This window comes from Ixodes scapularis, unplaced genomic scaffold, assembly GCF_016920785.2.
Source record: "Ixodes scapularis isolate PalLabHiFi unplaced genomic scaffold, ASM1692078v2 PGA_scaffold1__304_contigs__length_218370807, whole genome shotgun sequence".
Taxonomy (NCBI): domain Eukaryota; kingdom Metazoa; phylum Arthropoda; class Arachnida; order Ixodida; family Ixodidae; genus Ixodes; species Ixodes scapularis.
The window spans coordinates 91,723,680-91,748,032 of record NW_024609846.1 but is presented as its reverse complement, the minus strand read 5'-3'; the positions used below and the strand labels follow the sequence as shown (position 1 = coordinate 91,748,032).

The 24,353-nt window shown below is 43.2% G+C and overlaps 1 protein-coding gene across 1 annotated transcript in view; it reads right to left on the bottom strand.

Moving 5' to 3' along the window:
* LOC121835956 (neprilysin-1-like) overlaps positions 1-24,353 on the bottom strand; it is a 59,002-nt gene that overhangs the window by 18,563 nt on the left and 16,086 nt on the right. The window contains exons 4-10 of the mRNA XM_042290541.1: positions 16,526-16,615; positions 16,130-16,338; positions 11,723-11,911; positions 6,674-6,772; positions 2,106-2,198; positions 1,895-2,025; positions 938-1,175 (exon numbers count right to left, since the gene is read on the bottom strand). Of these exons, the coding sequence (XP_042146475.1) occupies positions 938-1,175; positions 1,895-2,025; positions 2,106-2,198; positions 6,674-6,772; positions 11,723-11,911; positions 16,130-16,338; positions 16,526-16,615 (1,049 nt within the window). The remainder of the gene's footprint in view (positions 1-937; positions 1,176-1,894; positions 2,026-2,105; positions 2,199-6,673; positions 6,773-11,722; positions 11,912-16,129; positions 16,339-16,525; positions 16,616-24,353) is intronic.

The following is a 24,353-nucleotide window of genomic DNA, read 5'->3' as shown; positions in this document are numbered from 1 at the left end:
AAAAGTTAAACCGCCATTTCAGCCACCAGATGGCACTGAATTTCGGAAAGGGTCTATTGAATAGAACAAACACGACAGACAAGTGCTCACTCGCAACACACAGATTAAAGAAACAACAGAGGCCACATAGAAAAGAAAGAGGGAGGGAAACTGCCAGTTGCGAGTCAGCGTTTGTCTGTCGTGCTCGTTCTTTACTTTGTCCTCGTCGTATGCGCGCTTTTTAACCAAAATGAAACCAGGGCTCGATTCTTGATGTTTAGTCTCTGAGCTGTGTACCTGACCTTGGGTGCTGACACTTTGGCCTTCCGGTGAGGGTGGTGTTTCTCTTCCGATTGGTCGAGAGTGCATCGGGGCCTGCACCCGATGGAATTCTAACTAGACCCTGATGGGATACGACAGGCCTTCGCGCACTGACATCACCTCTGGCCGAACGGAAGATTGTTGAGTTTGAACTAACCCGTGCCCGGGTCTTCTTTCACGCGGTGTTCCACGTTACTTTAGCCTCTGCTCGCCGTCTACAAGTCAGCCGGCGTCCTCAATGTACGCGGGAAGACTCTTGACGCCAAAGCGTCCGTCTCGTAATTGTTAAATTACGTAAACCGTACGCGGCAGTTTGTTACAGTTATTTCCCATTTGTGCGTCTTTAAGTAATTGCTTTACGTATCAGTGAAGTTCCGTTTGATTTATTTATTACTTCATGAGTCTAAACATTTGTTAACTCTCTTTTGTCGGCTACATAAAAGAAAAAAAAAGTCCTTCAGCATGTGCTATACCTGCAACCGGAATTTCATTCACGTTTCCCCCTGTCCACGTCGCTATAGACACTTCGTACGTTTTCGATTGAGGTCCGGGATAAAATAAGCTAACATCTCTGTTAGCTTCAGTGCGGGATTATTATGACAACACTATTCACAATTTTTAGTTGTAGGGCACTTACATCTTTTTTCTGCGTTGAATTAAAGTACTTATCCACATACAGCTTTCCCATCCCGTTGCCCATTATGGGGTCATACGGATCGTTTACTGCGCTGACGCAATGTCTCCATCGCGGCTCCGGTCCCTGGAGGCCCCTCCACACTTTGTTGAACTCCAAGTTGAGTGTTGTCATATTATGCGAAGCAATCGGACCTAATTTAGACAGAAGTTTCCATCCAAAATAGTTGTTCACTGTCACCCTGAGGAAAAAACGGTGGATCAATTATTTCTTGCCCGCCTATTCGCTTGCAACGCCGAAGCCCAATAACCTTCGCCATCTCCAGTATGCGTGTTTTTTTTAGCTGTGCCAAATTCAGAAAAGGCTGATAAATGTCATGCGTATGGAGGCATCAAGTTTATACGTCATTAGATCCTTATTATTATTGAACAGCTTTTTGCCTAGCCTCCCCTCCAGAAATTCGGGAGAAGAAAAAGATTTGATTGATTGATTGATTGATTCTAGGCAATATAAAATTTTAGAAGACCAGGTGCCTCGCAATTTTTTTGTGTGTCAAATGTCATCACCAAAAAATTCTTTGCATAATTATTGTTTGTCTTAAAAGTGCATTAGACAGGCATAATTTTTGTAATTATTACCTATAAATAAACTCTAGAATTCAATATCCAGCAAAATGGCTTGATAAATCATCGAATTGAGAGGACGAATCGGTTTGGAAAACCGTAAGTAACGACAATTCATTATGAAATGGGAAAACTTGAGAGACGGTTGTAACTGTTATATGTTTTTATCTGGCTTAATATTTTATTCACAACTATGTTATTGTCTACTAAGTTGTCAAATATAACTGTAATTATTTCGTAGACAAGCACGTAAGACATATTGTTGAAAAATAATTCCAACAGTATGATGACGGCTTCTGTTGAGAGTTAAAACACCTTGCAAAGCCTTTTTTCTTACCCAGATGTTTCATTAAGCAACTTCATAGCTCCCTTAAGGAATCCTTCATTGAAAGCATTCACCTCCTCTTCTCCGTTTAAGGTGACTGTCGCATCTTGGAAGATATCTTTTAGAAGCTGAAGCCACCCTTCCTGGCAAAACAAAATAACATATCTGATTCCGTCCGACTCGTACACTCGCTCTTAGCTAGCTATTGATAACGTAAGCTTACTGATCCTAATTTTCTATCAATGTCTTTCAGCTTCGTGGATGGCTCGGACTCCTTTTGAGGTGGGCCTGTAGGTTCGTCACTTCTTGCCTGAAACTGGATTATAAGAGCAGGTGATCATCCGGTGAACAAGGAAAATTAAAAAAAAAAAATGCCAATATTGCATCTAACATCTTTAAATGTTTTTGATGATTAATATTGCTAAACCGGGCATTAGTTGTACTTGAGAAGTTTTGCTTGGAGTATCATGTATGAGTCGATATTTAAAGATGCTTTGAGTGTCTAGATTCTATCTCATAGTTTAGAGTATGTTTAGTAACCATCAAATCCATCGATTTAATAACGAATTAAGTGGTTAGTGTATCGAATAATTGGCCACTTTCACCACTGGCAAATTTGGTGATTGACCAAAGGATGAATTCGTAGACATGTACAACCCACCTCCGACAAATGACACTTTATTGTCTTTGTTGTGTGGGCCATCCCAGTGAATGACTGAACTCTCTTTATATAAGGCTCTGCACGTTACCGGCTCGCAGCACAGCAAAAAATGAGGTTCGTCTTGGGCATATGGAATTCATAATATTGTGTGAGCGCCGACAATATTTTCAGAAAGATAGGATACTTAATTTTGAAAGGCGTTAGCTTCAAACGTGAAAGAATTTAAGTAATATTAGGGGACATTAAAGACGCTTACGTTGGAATATTATTTTTGTTCAAATAGAGGCTAGACGCTTTATTTATTGCTTTTTCCTAACCGTGTGGCTTCTCAGTATATTCTGGTCCACAAAAATGACAGCTTCAAATTAACCAATGTTTAAACATAAAAAACTGAACACGTGAGCCTTACATTACGGCTTAAGCGGCACGTTGTCTTTCGATTGAGCTGTGTCACCAATGATATATGTATGCCCTCAGTCATACCTGATATATAGAACATTATCGTTGCTTATTTAACTGTGTACATCGAATATTTGTGTGTCTACACTTAAATATTGATGAATTTCAAGGCAGTGTCGGCGTCGTTTCGAAGCTTAGCTGTTTATGGCGGATGTGTTTACCCTTTTTTTATGAATGTTGAAAACGCTAGGCAAAGAGACGACTGATGGATAAACCTCGTCGTCTTAATTCCTGCTTAAACGACCTAGATTCAACCTGGGTGCCCAAATTCTGTTTATCAAACAGCGTGCTGGGATGAAATGTGTAGCAATGATATTGTAAAGTTTTCAATGGCGTCAGTGGATAATAGAGACTTTAATTTTCCCTCTTTCGGTCTGGGTTTGTTTATTTTTGTTTTGGTAAATTGAAAAACTAAACTTAACGAAAAACACAAAAAAAAAAAAAACAAAAAAAAAAAAACACTCCGCTGCTTTCAGGGATCGAGCCCTCGACCACTTCGTCAGTAGTGCGATGTTCTAGCTCTGCGTCAACTCAACATGGAGAAACGCGATCTCTTCCTTTATTCTTAACTTCCGTTCCTTCCTTCTCTGGGGAGCGAGTCCAAGGGTGGTCGCACTGTGGGTTAGGTACTGCCCCGCGAAGGTTGACACGATTCGGCGATGCCAGGAGCCAAACCCAGCCGCCTGGTCGCCGCTGGGTGGCCGGCCGCGCCGGCGGGTCGTCGCGTAGCGGACTGAGTGCTCCTCCGCGAAAATCGACAGGTTTGGCGATGAAGAGCCTAACCCAGCCGTCTGGTCGCTGCTGGCTGACTGGCTGCGCTGCGGTCTGGGTGGCCGATCATAACAGCGGCAAGAGGAAACCTCATAGTACTGAGACCCCATATGCATGAAGTAACCAGCCATCGACGCCGCGTCTCGTATCTTCTAAAACCTCATGTATCATTGCGTCCCATCGACCGAATCTATAGGCGCGTCCACACCGGCAATGCGATCTAGTCGCGCGATAACTTTCATAGCAAGAGCGCCCATCGCGGGAAAAAAGTGACGCGATTCCAGCAGTCGCTATATGACCCGACTTTCTGCGATGCGATCTAGTCGCGGTGTGGCTGAGCCAAGCAGTGGCGTTCCGAGCGAGAGTATTCGAGAAGCGACTTGCCAACGAAGGCGTTGGACTCGCTCATCGCGCACGTAAGTATAACCACCTAATCTTTTTGCGATGCGACCTAGTCACATCGAGCGACCGTTTTACATCGCCGGTGTGCACGCGCCTTAAATCAACATGGCGGTCGTCGTGTCGGTGGCGATGCGCTTTTTGGAGGTCAGCTACATGGCTATGCGTATAAGACCGAACCAAAACACGTTTTTTACAACCTCGCATGATTTTATAATTTTTCAACAAACATATATATTACACAACGTGCACATCTAGGCTAATTTGTTTAAATAACGTGTTTCTCACCCCAAATATTCACCAAATACACGGGACTTGCTAACAGTGTACCCCATGACAAGGCAATTTTATAGGTGACCCTCATGGCACACTCACAAAACTTAGTGGTATGAAAATTCCTTGTCATGTGGTAGGGTTTAAGTGGACCAGACGGGGAGGTCCATCGATGATAGGATTAGAGAGCACTCAGCTGCCACCAGGCGATCTCCGTCTGACCGTTTGGCTGTACACTGCGACAGATGTGAATGTAAACTTGAGGAAGAAAACGAGAAAGGACAGACAAACACAAACTTCCAACTGGCAACGTTTTCTTCCTCAAGTTTACTATCCATACCAACCCGCTCGTTCTGTCCCTAGATGTGAATGGCAACCGGATTTCCACAAAACTAATATAGCACAAAGATTCAAAGCGCCACTGGAGCGTGAAATATATGAGGCCTTCATGATAAGGGCCCATGGTCCGAATGTTTGTATCAGCACTCCCTCCATCACCCTCTCTGATAAGGAGCAGGCCTTTATCAGTCAAGGTTCAGACACCCATCAATGACGTCTGGCTTCTATTTTTTTTTTAAATTTAAATGTGTCCTCTGTACGCATGTGCAGTGTTAATATTGTTGTGTGTGTGTGTTCTTTTAAAGTTGAGTTGCAAGTTGCGCCCTGTCCTGCGTGCCTCTCTTCTCTGTCCTCGTTTTTTTTTTTGCGTATTTCCCAATATTGTATTCGAACCATCTAGCCCAAATCGTATGCTTAATGCTTCCTGTTTAAGCAGAAAGCATTAATGCATTCTGGACATGTCTCGTTTTCTGCTTGTCTACTCCAGAAAAAAACAACGCAAAAAAGAACACTTAAACATGAGTTCTGACATCACACGAAAGAACAAACCCAGCAGAGTATTTAATGGTTATTAATAGTAATAGTAAAAATAAAAAAATTTTCAGAAGTTTTTATCTTATAGGTAGATTGTGCTCACTGCAGAAACTTTAGAGGGCGTTCACGTGATGAAGAATAGTAAAATTGTATTTTGGCGGGAGTTCATTTAGAAATTAACAAACAGCCACGATTTTTATACAAAATTGGCGTTGTTCGATATCAGGGTTTGGGACGCTTGGCATGGAATGACCCGCCAAGGTTTATGTGACTTACTGAGTTCTGTCGTCGGCAGAACTCACTGTACCCTCTTTCTTCACCAATACACAAAATAGCCAACAACTAACCGTCTATGCAGACGAATAAGGAAAATGGAAGAAAATTTACATTAGCATGGCCACACTTAACTTTCCGGAAGCGGAAATTTGTTTGTTGAAGCCGGCATATTTCCTATGTCACCCGGCGTATCAGTGCTCCCTCGCGGATGGCACCTCACTCCCACTGGCTGGTGTAAGAATCACGTGACCATAGCGAACACTAAATGGTGCTCTCGTCGAAAGTCGCAGTACGAGTCTCGGAGCACATACAATTCTACGGAAATTTAAGGACCCAAAACGTATTTTACGTAAATCGATTTCGCCAGGTGTGACCAAACCACTTCACGTCAAAATTGTTTTGAACAATTTGAAAGGCTTCCTTTCGTACGGTAATACAACACTATTGCAGAAAACATTACCTTCCCATTCCCCGAACCTCGTCACTGTCGTTTCACGGTACGTGATAAATGTAACTGCTAACTCTAGACACGTACTAAAAAAAAAAAGGAAGAAAAAAACGCGTTCGAACGCGCGCGTAGCTTCAAGACAGCCCTATTAGGCTGGTGTAATTCTAACACAAAGACATAGGCTCTTTCCTTCACTGCTCTTCATTATTGAAACCATCATGCAAATTTTCGTGAACGGTTTCCGCTCTCCTGACTAAAACAACATCTGTCATAAATACCTGAATAAAACTTAGCAAGAGCTGATATATTGGTGGTGGATATTTTTATTGAAAACATTCTATTGTCAAAATGAACGTCTAAAAATATGTCTCGTTTCTTACTGTTACTAGTGTAGTGACATGTCGGTATCTGGACTATGCATTGCAGCTGGGAAGAGCCATATGAGCTGGAATATTGGGTGGAGAATCCCCGCAGCTCTTATACTCAAACTGTTCAAATTTTATTTAATAATCGTAGGCAGCTTTTGATCCACCTTTTACATTAACGTTATTCAGGAGAAAAAAGACTTAGCCCGTATATAATTCTGAGATAATTTCTCACATTACTTGTATTGCCGATTTCAGCCACTTACCACTTCAGGCTCTATGGTACTTGAGGTCTCGTTTTCATCATAATAGTTGTAATCATATGTAAAATTGTAATCAAACTCGAACTTGAGGTCGAAGAATTTCTGGCGAAAAATCAACGGAACAATGATCAAACGCATAACAAAGAACGAAATGCAGAATGAAACATATCTAAAAACAATCAGAATTGCATCATGGTCCCCGTCCCGTCTCCCACCCCCCAGTTGACTGTCAGTTTATTCATCACAATAAAATTAGTGCCGGGGAGGCAAAACGCATGTGCGATGTGCCAACTATAGTGTTCAACAAACTTATTCATTGGAAACTCGGCCGCAGGATAAAATCATCATTAGCTACAATAGCTTGTTCAATGCTTATAAACTTCTATTTCGGCTCCGGACTGCAGAAACGTTAAAGCACTTGGTATAATAGCAATAATCAACGAATAATAATCGCTTCACCAGTTCACACAGAACTTTGATTACGAACCAAATAGTAACATAAGAAACACGAAATAGGGAATGATATTTCGGGTTCTAATAAAATGCGAACGGTGTGGCTTAGTTACAATCTGCGCCACATGAAGCCTACCTCGGAACTAAGAAAAAAACTTCTCAGAAGAAAGGGGGCTCTATTGTGTATGCTTATGAGTGGGACCCAGTGACCCTTTGGGTGACGCAGCATGTATCCGAAGCCATTTGATTCGCTGTTCGCATCTCGTTTGTACACAGTAGTACTTCCCACATATATACAATTGAAAAAGAATGTACTATGAAGGTGACTAAAATGGGAACTCTTTTTCTTTAACTGTCAAGCACTTAATTAAAAAAAAAACTATGTGGTAAGTTGTAAACGATTTTCAAATACCAACTTCTCACAAGAGCTCCAGTTTTTAGAATTTTATTATTAAACTTTACAATTATATAAAATGCCTTGTATTTGTATTAAACTTTAATAAAGGAACACTGCAAGTTTTTTTTTCATGAAGGCACTAACACGCAATAAAATAAAATTATTGTTACATTAAATGTGATTGCCTTGTTTGACATAACGCTAATATTAAAATAGACACTGGTTGCGATAATTGTGCTTTTCTGAAAATATACACCGTGAAGAAATAAATAACCTCACAAAAGAATTTCGCTAGGCGACTGTGAAAAATGGTTTGTTCGTAATTTTCTCGAATATTTTCGGTTTTCCTGTTATTACGAAAGGAATACGAGTAAGCAACAATTTTATCGTTGTAAGGTGAACTCCGCTTTATTTAGCCTTACTTTGTCAAAACTGAACAAGAAATACAATAAGAAGCGACCATAACCAAGATACGGTACCATATACCTAAATCCAACGTCAGCCTCATTCATCTCAAAGTCTTGTTGTACAAAGCAAAGTAAAGTTTATCTACTCGCGCGAGAAGACTGGGCAACAGAAACATATTGCCCTTTAAGTGAACAAAAAATGACGTCACTCAAATGTATTTGAAAGAAACAAAAAAGTCTAGTCAAAATGTCAAGTAAAAATGATGCTGGTTTGAAGTCCGGCGTGGACGCCGCGCGGATGAAACGTTTTTGTCTGCTACGTTCGAGAAAATTCGGACTTCGTGTAGCCTCCGCAGTTTACTGCCCAAGTTTGTCACTCTAAAAAAGCCCGTGCGTCTACTTTCCGGCACAACACTCGGATTGCCAATCAGCGCATCTTACGGAGGCAGCTCGGCGAATGACGGTGCCAAATATATGTTTAGACCAAAAAACGTAGTCTGAGTTTTGACATCAAGCAATGCAAGTGTGACGTTCTTCATTGTTTAATGTAACAACGCAGACTGTTTTTTTTTTGTTTTTTTTTTTGTTGTAAACATATGTTTTGGCATCGTCATTCGCTGAGCGGCCTCTGTAAGTTGCAGTGATTGGCGCTCCGAGTGTTACGCTGGAAAGCAGACGCACGTTTTTTTTTTAGATATTTAGTATCTTTGATCTACGTGGCTGAAACCTCTTGAAGTACGGAGCCTCACGCGCAGCTGTGGCGTCTCCATTTTGTGAGTGGGATCGTCGGGATGGTCGAGCGGAAGAAGGCTCCGAAGAAACTCGTAGCTACCCTTCCGGTGCCACACTGAAAACTGGAGACTTCTCGGTCAGGTCAGGAAACAGGTCGGCCTGGACAATGGAACTTCGACTCCAACCTGACGCCCTTGCGAAATGTCTCGCCTGCATACACTTGCTGGCCAGGGCTCGTGTGTCGTATTCAAAGTGCCTATGCCGACTACTAACTTTATTAATACTAAACCACAGAGAGCTTTCTGTAAGTGACTGACGAGGCAACCGCGACGGAACGAAACTGTTTTCGTCCTAAAGGCATAAGGCACTGGTAAATAAACGTGTTTGTGCCGGCGACATTAGAATTGCTTCCAGTTGCATTTTTCTTCAACATTTAGTATAGCTTAGACGTTTTTTGGACGGTCGCTCTTTATACGACTCGCTCGCAGGGTGAGAACGACGTTTGTAGGACACGTTTAGCACGATCTGCGCAAGTGTGCATTTTTTTGGAGAGAAGCGGGCGGGTGAAGGAAACAAGAGCAGCTGGCGGAGTAAGCTGCCCCTGAATGCGAATGTAAGAGCGAAGTTACATTTGTCAGGTGACTGTTTAAACAAACAGGAAGATCACTTTAAGGTTCACATTATTACTTCAAATAAATATATAATTTAGTTATACTTTGTACGTAATAGCTTTTAAATTAAAAAAAATTTCCATCTCGAAAAATATTTTTTTTTTCGCAGTACATCACATCGCGCATAGTGCCTTTAGTGTTGATTGGACTAACGTCTTTGCAACGACAGCGTTAAAAAACAGGAGCGTAATTCCTCCAAATATGCTCATATTTATTTATTCAATATCACGTTTCGGAGCTTTATTGGAACATAAATATCGTATCACTCGTACAAAACACGAACATTAGTTTAAGGAAAAAGGGTACGCTCCTTTTACCATCGAAGTCTTTGACGCCTACTCTGCGCGATGCCTAAGAATGCCTTGCCAGTGCCATGTCGCAGCTGTGCCTCCCACTACGCTTTAACACAAGATGAAACGAAGTATAGTATTTCTTTTGAAGCCAGTGGTACATATTTATTTATGCGTACTTCGTTATTTTTTTTAAGACAAAAGCGCTAGCTTTTTCAATAATGTAAATGACGATTGAACTAAGAAGGGTCGACAGCACAAGAATGCAAAACAGCCGAAATGAGGCTTAAATGATTATTTGCACGTGGCGTAAGCTTACAGATCTCTCCTCCCCAAACAAAAATTCGCAAAAGATCCCAAGAACAGGATAAAACCAAGCACAGCAGAATCTATTTTGTATATTGTTATGGGAAATATTTTTTTTTGAACATACTGAGTCAGTAATTCACTTCGAACTGTACAAGATCACTACGTCTTCAGACATGTCTGAAGCTTAAAGGATTTGACTAAAACGCCAGTGTCAGTGTCGTCCAACAGATTGACCCTTGAAGATGTACATAAATCTTGCATTTATGGTATTTGAGACGAAATTCCAAAGATTACCGATTTTTTCGGCGGTACACTCTCAGAAAGAAAGGGTATATTCTTACACCCGTTGTCCCATATGCGACACCCCAAAACCTCAGTTCGACGTACAGAGCGCGGACGTCGAACAGACGACTCCAACTTTTGCGAGGGGCTTGAGAACGTTAACATGTACCTCATTAAACAGCTAAACTACGTATCGAAAATTTCAGCAACAAAAAAAAAAAAAAAAAACTGAGGTTTCGGAGTAGGGCCAAGAAAACCCCGATCACTTTTTTTTGTAGTCAGTAAAACGTGCATTAGCTATTTTATTAAATTGTACCACACGGCTATCAAACCGCTCGCAAATGTTGGTACCGCCGGGTTGACGTCAGCGCGCTGTACGTCGAACTGAAGTTCTGAGGTGTCATATGGGTTTTCACAGTCTAGTTGTGGAAACACTAAATATTCTCAATCCAGTATTTTTTTTAAACAACGTAATTTATTTCCCCACTCCAGCTAAGCCTCCCACTATTATTTCTGGATGTTTGACTAAAACAAAAATTATTCATTTTGGAGGGGCGCCAGACCAATTACTGAAATGATAAAATTCGGGAATTCAATATTTATTTTATTTTTTGGGGGGAAAGGGGTCACTCGTTAAGAATTCTTGAAAAAAAACAGTTTTTTTGGTAAAAGCTCCCGTAACTGTAGCCGACCTGTTTTATTTCTCGCTTAGAATCCTCGTGGTGGTGCGGTCGACAGCCGCAACGACTGCCGCGTTATTCTCAGGTCTCGTCAAAACGTCCCGAGGACGGCGTTCTCAGAAGAACCCCCCCCCCCCCCCCCTCCCTGCTCACAGCAGGGGCCGACACCCGACATGGTGTCGGGTGTCGGCCTCTGCTGCAAGCGGGTAGGGGGGGTTTTCTACACCCGACATGCAGGGTATAGAAAAGATGTGGAAAGTATATAAATGGTCATTACTCCCTCGTTACACCTGAAACATTTGAAAAGCGTGTAAACATTGTGTAAGAAAGGTGTAGCAAAGGTGTTCTTTCGAAACTACACAATTTTCACACGAATATAGGTGGGGACATATTATGTGTGCAGGCTCATTCTGTTTCATAGTGGGCTTCATTCGCATAAATAACTTTAAATCAGATGATGAAACCCAGCGGTGCTCTGGCATTTCTTACGGAAGCGAACTACTCGCGGTTACCTTGAAGGAGAAGCGTTAGCTCAAAATCACGGTCGAATGCGAGCATGAACGATAATTGTTGGTTCATCCAGAGCGAAACGCCTAGCTTCACTATTCTTCAATATTCTTATAAACATACAATTTTTTAGAAAAAAAAACATACTCAGTATGCAAAATATTGACCTTGTGAACAGATAAAGCTTATATAAATCATATGTTACTTGAACAGATGCATATATCTTTACACAAAAGATGATTTTAGTTTTATATGTATATGCTAAATATTTATAACACAGGGGTGCTGACGCGTTCATTATAAATATATGAAAGCGAACGCTACCTTTGTTAAATTTACTTCGAAGTCAAATATATCTTGAGCAATCTGTGTCGTTACATTAATGTCTTTGTCTTCCGAAAACAAAATTACTGTTTTCTTGATGAAGTTTTCATAGGCTTCCACAGCGCTGTCCTTTTCCTTTTGTGCCTCAGAAAGTTGATACGAACTGGGCACAAACTTCGCAGGTTCAATCTGAAAAATATGAAAAACAACCAAATCCAACATTGTAGATAAAATTTTCTTCATAAAACAGTTGTTCTCTTAGAAGCACTTCCTGAAGCAAAATATTGACCACTAATACTTTTCGTAAGAGATTCAATCGTGTGAAAATTACACCCAATTAACGGTGTGCGAAATGCACAGCGCCATCTACAACCGCGCCGAAAACTACTTCCGCTATATTGGTTGCGGCGAGAAAGTGAAGAAAGCGACCGGACCTGCGAAGGCCACATGTAAAGAAGCGGCAGCTCCGTGCAACAGGTACGATGCCAAGGAATGTTGCGTTCTCCCGTGTAAACAGCAGAACATGACAGACAGGTAAGCAAGCTTCCGTTTTTTTTTTATTTATTTATGTTTGTTACTTTTCACGCAGCTTTTTGCAATACAGAATCAGCGACACGGCGAAGAAAGAGGTAATTCTCGTATAATGCGAGGCTATTTACATCTACTGGACTGACACCCGACTTACTGAAAACACTGTAAAGGCGCAGGCGAGCTCGTGGTACCAATCATGTCGTTTAACACCTCAGACTGGTGCAGGAAAGGAAATACATTTAGTCGAATGAACAGACATAGAAGGGAACGTCCCTTTCTGTGTCTGTTCCTTCGACTAAAAGTTTTTTTTCTTTTTTGCACCCCAGATTTAGCGCAAGCGCAAGATAGCGAACTAATCTCCCGATTCTTTAAAGGAGTTGGTTCTGAAGGTCTTTAATGTGCCCGTCTGACACGGGTATTACTCTCGCATTAAAGGCCTTCAGAACAAACTTTTTTGAAGGGTCGTCAAATCGGCTGGCGATCTTAGGTCTGCTCGTGCTTATCGGCGGGTGTTGGCTCCCAAAATTTTAAAATGTGTTCACTTTAAGTGTTTTTACAGTGCCCGTAAAACAAAAGTATTTGTCTCAGTTTACGAAAAAATTTACCAAATTAAGTTTCTGAATTAGCGTTTTTTTTTTGTGCATGTTATAGCCAGATTGCTTCTCGCTTGATGCGACAATACATGACCTTATATGCGCTAGAACAAGCACGTGAAAGCGAAGCAGCAAGAAGCTACAGCTTCACAAATTTATGCCACAACCATAATTAAAGCCTTGCATTGTCAACAATGAAAGAAAAGAGTAGAAAACACGAGTTCTTTACTTAATTACCTTTGATAAATAATAAAAAATTCTTAAGACAGCTAGAAAATAATGTGTAGCAGTGATTCCAATACTTGTCTTGGCGTCAGTAAAGGCAGATTCACACGAATGACCAAATCGCGAATTTTGTCAGCAAGTCGTGTACCACGTGACCCCTACATCTTTTATCCATGGGATCCGTGCGTGGTTCGCGGACGCGCGAACTGAAATGGCCGAGCGCGTTTTCACTCGCGGATTCCTGGCGGGTGATTGCCTTGAAATGCGTGTAGCCTGGCAATTTACAACATCCTCTATTTGTTTTAACAAACAAAACAAAGATGGCGCATTATACTATTATATGTTTTTGCTGGTTCATCTTATCGCGCGATTCTTGGCACCACGAGTAAAATCAGCTGCAGAAACTTTGCCTGGCTGACGCGACGCAAAATCCTGTACTCCTCCAGTTCCGTGTGAAGATTCAAGGAGCTTCCGTCACAACTCGTCTAGCACGCCGTGATAGTTTTTGCACCTCTAATCAACCTTTCATCCAGCAAGTCCTTTTTTGTGACGGCGGTGTACCAGAGTGTTGTGTGCAAGCACGGAGTGCTTGAAGGCGTCTCCAAACGCCCCTCCGCAAGTCCAAGGCGTCGTCGCTTCTAGGCCGAAGCCTTCTCGTGCAGGACCATGCTTGGGTCACTGTTATGCCTTGGGTTATTAAAGATAGTGGCGGTTTGCGCCAGGTACATCACGGTGTATTTTCTCGCTCTGTACGTAACAGCGGCTCACGGCGATTCTTTTTCACGGTAGCGACGTGTCCATAGCAGTGAACGTCTATTTCGCCCTTGGACAATAGTGTCACACTTTGATGCTGGAACTCTGCGGCGCAGTAGGGTCGCGAATAGGTTCAATCCCTCACTGTCATTTGCTGGTCGTCTCCTTCGTCTGCATGCGCTTGGGAGACGGACTATCCTCGGACGTGTCGTCGCGTAATCGCTCCGTCCGTGGATCCATCCGTTTTATGAATCGGTTATACACCAGTTTTGTAAAAACTACACTTCTAAAATCAAGCAGGTAAGAATTTAGAATGTATTTATGTAGAAAGGAAACCATTACAGATTGGGACGGCGTGTCTGTTCGCTCTAAACTCAGTCACAGAAAGGCGATTTTACTGTCGCTCTTGTTGAACACAAATTTTGATTGCATGACTTGATTTGGTTCATCAAAGAAGCTAGAACTTCAATATTGGCGGCAGCACAAAAGTGACCTGATGCTAAAGCCGCCGAGTGGATTGGTGAAGCTAAAATTAATATCGTAACCTCTCTTTTTTTTTTCATGGCCGAGATTAAATTTTGTTTATTGTAAAGGAATTCCGTTGATTGGTTTAAAATGTCGCGTAGTACAACACCAATACCGAAATTCAGTCTTTCTACCAGGATCGGACAAATATTCGTTTTCCTGCAGGACGTCAGCGATTTGTGCACGACTTATTTCGAAGTTATCTAAAATTGATTCGACCTGTTCGGAAAACCTCAAAAATAATACCGAGGTTGCAGTTTGTTTGCCAGGAATTCAGAAATCTTCGTCAATCGAGGCTTTCGCCAGTAAGAACATGCCAAAAATAAGCAACTTTGATTCGCATGAATGGGTTTGAAACAGAGCTGGCCAAATTACTCATATTTTGTAATTAAATTACATTACTAATTGCTTTGCTGAAAATTGCTGAAATGTAATTGAATTACTTTACAAATTACCACAGCCAGAAAGTTATTAATTACCATTACAAATTACTTTTAAAAGTAATGACATTACTTTCGCATTACTTTTGTATACCTTTACATATAAAGGAGCTATTGATAACTTCCTTTTACAGATAACTTTATTTACATTATTTACACAGTTCATGGCACACAGCTAGAACTCTCTGTTGCATGTTTACCGATGGACAGAGGAACGCACGCGACTGATCCGTTTCCCACCCCAACTCGGACAACTATTTTTGGAGATGACTGAGGACCCTACGCGGATTATCTCCGGGAGGGGGGAGAACTATTGTCATTGTTCGCAAAATCGCGTCGAGGGCCGTTCCACCAGGGGCCTTAGCTCGACCTACTTCCCCTCCTTCGTTTCCCGAGAATGTCGAGCAGAAAAGCTCAAATGGAAGGCACTTACCAGCCCTATTTCTCACAGTGGAACATAACACAGAGAGGGTACGCAGTATGCATCAGAAAAAGTGAGCGGAAACTTTCAAGAGGGGCCAGGATACGTCGAATGCAAAACCGGAAAACATAGGTAGAGAATCGCGCTGAGCGGGTTTTCACAGTTCAAGAGAGAGGCAGAAAATGTCTAGCTGATAGCGGGCGCGAGAGTCACACCAGCCGCATTAGCATCAGCAACATAGCGGCGGCCAAAGAGCGTTTTCTGCAAAGGTATAGAGGAAAAAGAAAAAGTAAAATAAAAAGAAAAGCGCTCTTGTGTATTGTGGACACAAAAAATATGCCTGGTGCGAAAAAGTAATTAGGTAATTTAATTACAATTACCGGCGCTGGAGTAATTCATTACATTACTAAATTACCTGCTACAAAAAGTAATGAATTACATTACTAATTACTGGAACAAGTAATTAAATTACTGTAATTTCATTACAGTAATTACATTACTGCCAGCTCTGGTTTGAAACTAGGATGGCGATCGATAGATTGTTTTACCGCTAAAGAGTACGACGTCTCGCACCATCACGTCGAAAAGAAAGTAAAATAAAGTGTCATCAAAAAAGGCACGCCGGCCTAGTCTTTCGTCTAGTTTGGATGATCCCAAAGTTTCTGCATCTCAATCACTGAGGTAAAGCATTCTAAATGCCAAGAGCCCGAAACAAACATGATGCTACATGAATGGCAACGCGCACAGTGTTACAAGGCCTCCTAGCAGTTTCACATATTTTCTATTGAGTCGTTTTGTTTTCAACAAATCTGACAGGTAACGATTACGTTGCTTTACTTAATGCAAGCTTGCATTTTCAATTATGGGTGCAGTTTGCAAATATCACACAGAAAAGAGTAATATTTAGGACGCTACTTACGTAAATGGCTAGCTGCGACGTGTTAAAAAGATGCGGTGAGAGATCAACGATAAAAATAAACGACATGTCTGCTCCAACTCGTATTTTTCGGTATATTTCTTTCCAGTCGATAATTTCATTTGAACCAGGTATCATCGGCCATTTAGGGATGCCAAATATTTCCAAGGTTTTTCGTAGCCGGCCTATTTCTTCCGCTGGTTGGGAAGAATCTGCATATAGAACACAGATTATTATTAATGAAGGGGAGAAACTAAAATGTGTATATGTTTAGCAATGGAGCTTTCCTTTAAAATTCGGAGAGACAAATAATTAGTAAAGTGCGATTTCATGAAAACATGTGGATGTTCTTTCAACCTCGTTTTTTTATGCTTAAGGATATTAATTCTAAAGACGTACCTTCATTCATGCACGATTGATAGGCTATTGCAATTTTGTCATTGAGAGATTCAGCTTGACATGTTGGTGGGGTCATGTTGCTTAAGATATCTGTAAAAGGCATAAGAAGAGAAGAGCTAAATGAGAAGGTTTTATTCGTTCATGCACCTATACGTTACAAAATGCTGCTTCTAAAATTTCATTCACCACGTAATGTAAGAGCTAAATTATAAGGTATTATTCGTTCCTGCACCTAATATTTAAAAATGCTGTTTATATAATTTCAGCCAGCACGTAATGTATTAAAGGGCAACAACGATTAATTAATAAAAGTCTGGGATTACTGGTGATTATTATGTCAACACTACTAATAAACGGTTTTATGTCAATCATTTTCCGCGTTCGATTGTCGTCATTGAGATTTTTTTAATCCCACAATTATGTCATCGAGCTTTGCGAAGTAAAGAATGAAGGAAAAAGTCCCATTTTATCCTCGAAACTTCACCGGGACAAAGAAGCATCTGATTCAGTGGCGGTCTGTGAGAGAACACTGGACCCAAACTTGAACCAGTATTCGCTTCTGCAAAGTTATGAACAATCCAAACCGATATCGTCTCATGACGCTTTAAAGTTTTCTAAATTGTCTCATCCATAGTTTTCTTTATGCTTAATGTACAACGCTGTTAAAGGGCAGCTCCGCCGTCAATTTGAGCGTTTGTATCGCAACATATTTTCAGAAAGGGTGCTAAAAACTTCGCCTATGGCGCAGCGGTTAAATCATGAAAAACCTGTTTTCATAATTTATAATTGTTAAAATACGATTAAATCGATTTCGAAATTAACTTGCCACTTGACTGGTTCGCCATTCGGAAGTGACGTCGCATATGGTATAAACATTCGCCCGTGTGCAGTTTGAGCATGGCCTGCCTGGCAGCAGGTCACTGTTTTGCGTTTGCGCCGCATATCGAAATGGACTTATCAGGCTCGTCTGAATCGAGCAATGATCAGGATGTGCTCCTAGATTTCGAGGACGATAACCTAGACGATAACCCGTTCTTATACAATCCACCGGCATCTCTATTAAGCGAACCGCCAGCGGTATTCGCGATTCGCCGCCATGTGGACCCAGCGTCTGCTTCCGAAACGGAATGGTAAGGCAGATTTTCTTTGCTAGCACGCCAAGAAAAACTGATCGACGTAATGCCTTTTAATTGAAAGCACTTTTTGTTATACCTCAGGGTCTGACAATAGACGGTTTTAGTAAACCGTGTTTTCAAGCAACGCTTCTCTAGCAGGAGATCGCGCTGTGTCCTGTCGGTTTCCTTTTACATTGTCCTCGTCTTTGCGGTGTTTTGTTTTTAATAATTTCTGCAGTCCAACTACCCCAAATTTCTACGTTAATCAACTGTATTTCTTTTACATCGGGCACTTTTTAATGTTTTATTTTGACGGCGCTGTGTCCTGTCGGTCACCTTTTACTTTGTCCTCCTCTCTGTGCCGTTTTGTTTTTAATTATGACTGCCTCTTCCAAGCGTGCTCTCACGAGCTCCCGGAGCGGTAGCCAGCCTCTGAAAGCTATCTACTAAAAATCGGACAGTCGACAGCACCAACAAGCTACAAAGAAAGCACCCTCACCAAGGCACTCACCAACATGTGACGTCACGGCAACGTCAGCGCCATCGTGGCAGCCCCCATGTGAACGCTCTTGCTCAGTGTTGCCAGTAGAGCGGCAGCAAGTAATTTGGCCGTGTGCACGTAAATGTCAAGATTAATTTTATTCCAAGAACATCCTTATTTTGCCGAGATATTTTGTAGATATGGTCAGGAAGGAAACCCAAGTACATGGTGGAACATTTATAGAAATCGGTGACCATCAAAATTGCCGCGGATTTGCCCTTTAAAACGGTTTGCGCGATCATGGAATTTTATATCGCAGATCACTTGCTCACGTTCTTGCGCAATGGAAACCATAGATAAAGCCACGCTCTCACACCAGTAGCTTTGACAGCGCAATTTACTGGGCACGAAACGGAGTATAGGAAAATATAAGGAGTATTCACTGGCGGCCATATCTGTTTGCGTGGTTGCTCAGCGCGTGCTGACGGCGAGCTTCCGCAGTTCTTTTGCATCGTGCATTCCGCACCATAACGAGTACCGGTCGTAGCGGCCTATTGATGAGAGCTCGTTTTGAGCATGCGCTCTAAGCAGCACCCACAAATATGCCGTCCAGTGAATACTCCCTATAGGAAACGGAGCATGGTCATTGTCCCTACATAAAAAAACAGGCGAAAACAATGAAAAGTTTGGTGTGCTGTTTGGGCGCGAAAGTTGTCGCCTAAAAATGGAGTACAAAAATGAAGATGAGCTGCGATCGGCTTGCAGATCTCTCCCCTTTGTCTGCCAATTTTTACTTTTGCATCGTGGCTTACAGATATCAGAATATTTCATTGGAGCAGCAACAAAAAACGTTTTTTTGAAGGCAGATAAAAATAACACGCTGCGTGAGATAATTCCATCTCTTAAGAAAAGTTGAAAAATTCTTCAAACAAAAAAAAAGAGAGTTGAATTTGACAGTATTTCATTACATGAATCTGAATATCACGCCCGTTTTCCCCAAAGATGTAACTAAACGCAAAAAAAAAAAAAAAACACGAAAAACCTCCAACCCGATTGTTACGTCATCTTTCAGCCGCCAAAAGTGTGTCGCTCGTGTGAGCAGCGCGAGCAGAAGCAAGCTTGCCAAGTATATTCCTCAACACCGATACCGGTCGCAACGTCTTCTTCTAACCCTTTTGAAAAAAAGAAAAAAAAAGTGTGCGATCATAGCTGTAATAGGCGCTGAAGATGCGTGAGAGCGGAGATTCCGAAAAAAACGCCGTCTATGACGTCACGCTCCGGGAAGGAGGGGCTTCAGCGGTACTTTTAAAATACTTTTCTGCAGCCTCTATGCACCAACTTGAAAAATAATCTCGATATTCGTGATCCTGGAGTCCAAATGAAGACGATTTAAGCATTTTTACTGAAATACAGAACCGGTCTACTGCTCTTTTAAGGCAGTCCAATCCACACCGCTATTCGACTTCGGGTCCTGTAAAGGGCGGTCCAAACAAACCCGCAAAACGCCGTCCGGGAATGTCCGTCGCACAAACCCCGTTTTTTTTCGTTTTTTTTTTTTTTTTTATGTAGCAACGGCAGGTTGGTGCGACTGGAAAGTGCAAGGTTGTGTGTGGACGAAGCAGCCAGTGCAACAGCGGCGGGTGGAAGGGAGGAGGGGGGAGTGGGATTGAGCGAGAAAGGGAATAATCGCACACAAGGCGGAAGGGCCCCGCTAGCAAATAATAATTGGGGTTGTATGGATATTTACACAGCGTGTACTTGGTCAGCCATTTCAGTGTCGCGACGAGTCACTCGCTGTAGACGAGCAATTTAGCCAGTGCAGTACAACCGCTAGCCTGGGGTCTTTAACGTGCACCACGCAATAGTGAAACACGACCAAATGCCGGTACGAAGCTCATCCAGATCGAAAGGGCAGGTTTGTGGACTGAACGCAGGATTCCTAGGTTCTGAAGCGCGAGATTTCACCCTATGTGCTCGGAGCTGGCCGGGCGTGCGAGACAAATCCCTCTTTTTGTGATTTTTGAACGACTTCGAGGGAAATAGTACAACAAAAAGAAATGCGTCTTAAAGAAGTATTCACACGGGGGAGAAGTGCCTCCCTTTGCTCCCTGGGATGGGCATCTCGGGGTAACAACGTCTCTCTTTCGCGGGGAGCCGTGCGGATGTATAGACATTCCAAAAAAAGAAAAGCTAGTGCGTGTACATTCCTGCACAATAACACTCCGAGAGACAATCACCGCAACTTACGGAGGCAGCTCAGCGAATGACTATGGTAACACACATTTCAGAAATACATTTCGTATCTGTATTCTTTATCGCGATACATTTCGTTCTACAGTATCTGTATTTCTGTATCGAAATACATTTAGGATGTTTCTTTGTATCGCGATGAAATCGGAATGAAATGTATTTCGTTACATTTCTTGAGAAATACTCCTCCCCCCCCCCCTCCCCCCCCAAAAAAAAAGATACAAGCCCGACCACATTGTTTTTTGTGTTTTTTTTGTTTCTTTTTTACCTCTGAAAGCATCAGGGTCAAGGAGTTGCTCAGGTATTGTTACTATGCTGACCAAGGTTCCTTCCGATTATCCAAACTCATCTTCTATGCGTCCTCTTCTCTTTTCTGAGAAGTGTTGCGTAGTCGGGGACTCGAACCAGGTGGCGTGCCAGGAGTGGAGTCAGCGCATCTTCTGACGCAGGCCCTTAGGTAGGGATTTCTTGAGTCACTGTTTGTTGGCATCCATCGCCCGCCGCTAACCGTCTCTCTTGCCTGAAGGTGCACAGTACACCCAACCGACAAAGATAAGTCACAGTCCGTTGCAGCACGAGCCTGGTGGTGGTTGACTTCAAAAAGTAGGATGACTCACTCAGTAAAGTTCAACACATATTCGAATGCGTATGCGGCTGCTCTCGTAATATTGTACGGTCAGGGTACGCCATCAGCCGACGTGTACGTGACCCGCTGCTCTGGTGATCCGAAACCCAGGAAAGGGGGCCAGACGTAACCTCGCTATGCCGACCCAGACTTCGTACACTTACGACTCGTCTCGAGCGCGCCGTTTCTCGGAGAGCTCGCACCTGTGCCGGCAATATCAGGTCGCAATTCACAAAGTCCCTGCTTGGATGATGCTAGGCGAAACTTGAGGACTGTAATTCATGCGTCGGTGGCGGACGGTCGGCAGGAAGGGTCTTCAGAACAGGGATGCCACCGTATCGTTTACATCTGTTCCAGGATGGTGGTCCGCTATTCTCAAAAATTCCAACCGACACTGCGTGCACGATCCTCAACTAGGTAACCCACAACGTGTGGGAGCTAGAAGTGAAGGACGAGGCAGAGGGCACGTGACAGACAGGCGGTCGGCGGAGAAGTCACGAGCTGACGCGAGACAGTGCAGGCGGAGCGAGACTAGTAGCTGGATAAGGAACGTTGAAGCCAAGCTGCCTGGCGCGGCCCATGGCGAATTCCGGAGCAGTCCACCAGCGAGGTCTGGAGCAAGACCGGTGGAAACGGCAAGCCCTGACCATATGACCTGGGCAAGACGATCCCGGCGTGATTCCGCAGCGAGACTCGGGCAATGATAGCCCGGGACAGCCAGCCTACGCAGCGCTGGCGTGGGAAGAGCGATCCGCAGGCCTGGACACAGACCCCGACTGTGAGCTCTGATCGACGGGCGACAACAAGGGTCCGCGGACCCGGACTACTGGATCTCGACGACGGGCAACCGGGAGGTACAGTAAACCCATTAGCTGTCCTCTCGTTGCAGTGTGTAACTCCCTGGGTGACGGGCGTAGCGCATACCGTTCGGGCGGCGATGATTAGTAGAGGGACTTACAAAAAGAACCTCACAAACGAAAGTATGTACTGTTCTTTAATACAGCAGTGTGGTAAAGTTTCTTGTTCAAGACAAACATACAGATAAAGAATACCAGTTAATTTCACCGAGACGTCATGTGATCAATGTTGATAGGGGCGTCCTTATTGGACAGGGGCGTGGTGATGTTTGATGGGATTTAGGGTGACATAAAATTTATTTAGTTAAGGCGAAGTCTTTTCGCATCCCTCGTCAGACAGACAGGATGTCAGGGAAGGGACCGCGGTCAGTCTTTGATGGAACGTTTTTTTGAGCTCATTGAAGACACCTTGTCGTCCGAAACCACTACCTTCAAGGCAATGTGCCAAGCCTACGGGAAAGTAATTTCGAGAGCAAAAACTTCCACTTCAAACTTCAAGCTTCATCTCAGTTGGCGTCTCAAACAAATTTGAAAAATGTATTGCAGTATCAGTGTTTCTGTATTTCTATTTCTGCCCTCCCTAAAATGTATTTCTGTATTTGTATTTCCAAAGACTTTTTGCCTATTTTTAAAATGTATTTCCGATACGTATCGCGGTACATTTTTACAAATATATTTTAGTATCAGTATTTTAGCTACTATTTTAATGTATCCCAGTATTTGTATTTCAAAATACATTTTTGAGTATTTCTGCCGAACCCTGCCCAGAATAGACGGAAGTCCATAACAGGTGTGGGAGACCTGATCGAAGTAGACAGGCGCCTCCTCACATTGCGTTTTAAAAGCTCGACGGATCACAATTCACCAGTGAGTTGCCATCAGTACTCTGTTTAAGTAATGTACACGTCCTTGGTGGCTTCTGAATGCTGCTGCAACCATTTACTTTTCCATGTGAAAAACGGGCGGGGATCGTTCGTTGTAACACTGAGACTTGCAGACGCCCACCCTACTCTCGGTCTAATTCAAAAAGAAAAACTCTGCCAAATGTGCATAAGGCTTCTGTATCATCCGGGAACATCTGAAGAGTTTAAAAACACTTGAGGAACCAGCTGGGAAATGTGTTGCTCAATTCGATGACAGTGACTCGAAGTGCCATCGTCTGCTAGGATCGATAAAGCCCCGGCAGCCGTCGGTGAGAGCCCCTTGAAAAGAAGGCAAACACAATGGAGGCGAGAATCCTACGTGAGGAAGAAAGTATACGGGCTTCAAGCAAAAAATCAGAAAAAACTGTGTTAGTCACTTGGCACTGACCAGGCATCTACTTCGCGGGGACGCACAAAAAATAAATTTATGCTTTTTAATTATGCCCAGTTAATGAACGATTAAAAAAAAAGTTCGCACTAGAAGAAAAACGGGGAAAAAAGTTCAGTTAACACTGGCCCTTCATTCATGGCGTGGCAGAGTGTTCACTTTGCAAACACGACATTCTCCGAAGCCCCTTTGACCTCGGGGAACGACAGGGTGAAGACGTGGAAAAGAATGAACCCGTGATCAAATGGATACGCAAGGATCGAAGGAACAACAAACAGAGAAGCGCGAGACATCACCAGCAATTCCTGCTGAGCAAGCAAGCAAGCAAGCAAGCAAAACTTTATTTGGTGTAAGGGCCTACGTCCTGGTCTGGACGACCCGTCCGGCCCACGTCTCGCGGATGGATTCCACAAGGGGACCGGAGTGATTAGTTAGTGCTTCTAATGCGGTGGACATGTCGGCGCCCGTGGGTGGAGCCAACCATTCCTCCCAAGAAATGATGTGTGAGAGGGTTGGGGGAAGGGTGGGTGGGGTCCTCCTGAGTGACCGACGTCGACGTTGTCTTTCCATTTAGCGGGGTTCGGTTTTAAGTAAATTATAGAATAAACGTTCCTCACTGGCTGGGTTAAAACCTGTCGCGCACGCGAGCCCAATAGGAGCGCAACAGCGGTGACCCGGTAACGAACTTCAACGTAACCAACCGAACCAGCCATCATGACGGACAACGATGTGACGAGTTCCACTGGGGGAATTTCGACGGTCACGTTGAAGCTGCCTCCATTCTGGCCAGCATATACTCAGCTCTGGTTCATGCAGGTTGAGTCAGAGTTTGTGACTCTGCGCACCACAGTAGACATGACGAAGTAAAACAACGTCGTGTCCAGCCTATCACCTGCCATTGCCACAGAGGTGCGTGATTTGCTTTTTTCACCGCTAGAGGAGGATGCCTTTAACACCTTCAAGGCCCAGCTTATCCGATGGACAAGTGCCTCGGAGCGAAAACGCCTTCAGCAGCTCTTGAAATCCGAGGAACTGGGCGACCGGACTCCCACCCAGCTGCTTCGCCGACTGGAGCAGCTCCTCGGAGAAAAGGCGACCACCATTGACCAGCCCCTGCTTCGTGAGTTATTTCTGCAGCGGATGCCTAGCAATGTGAGTATGGTCGTCACGTCCGCAGGAGACATTGGTC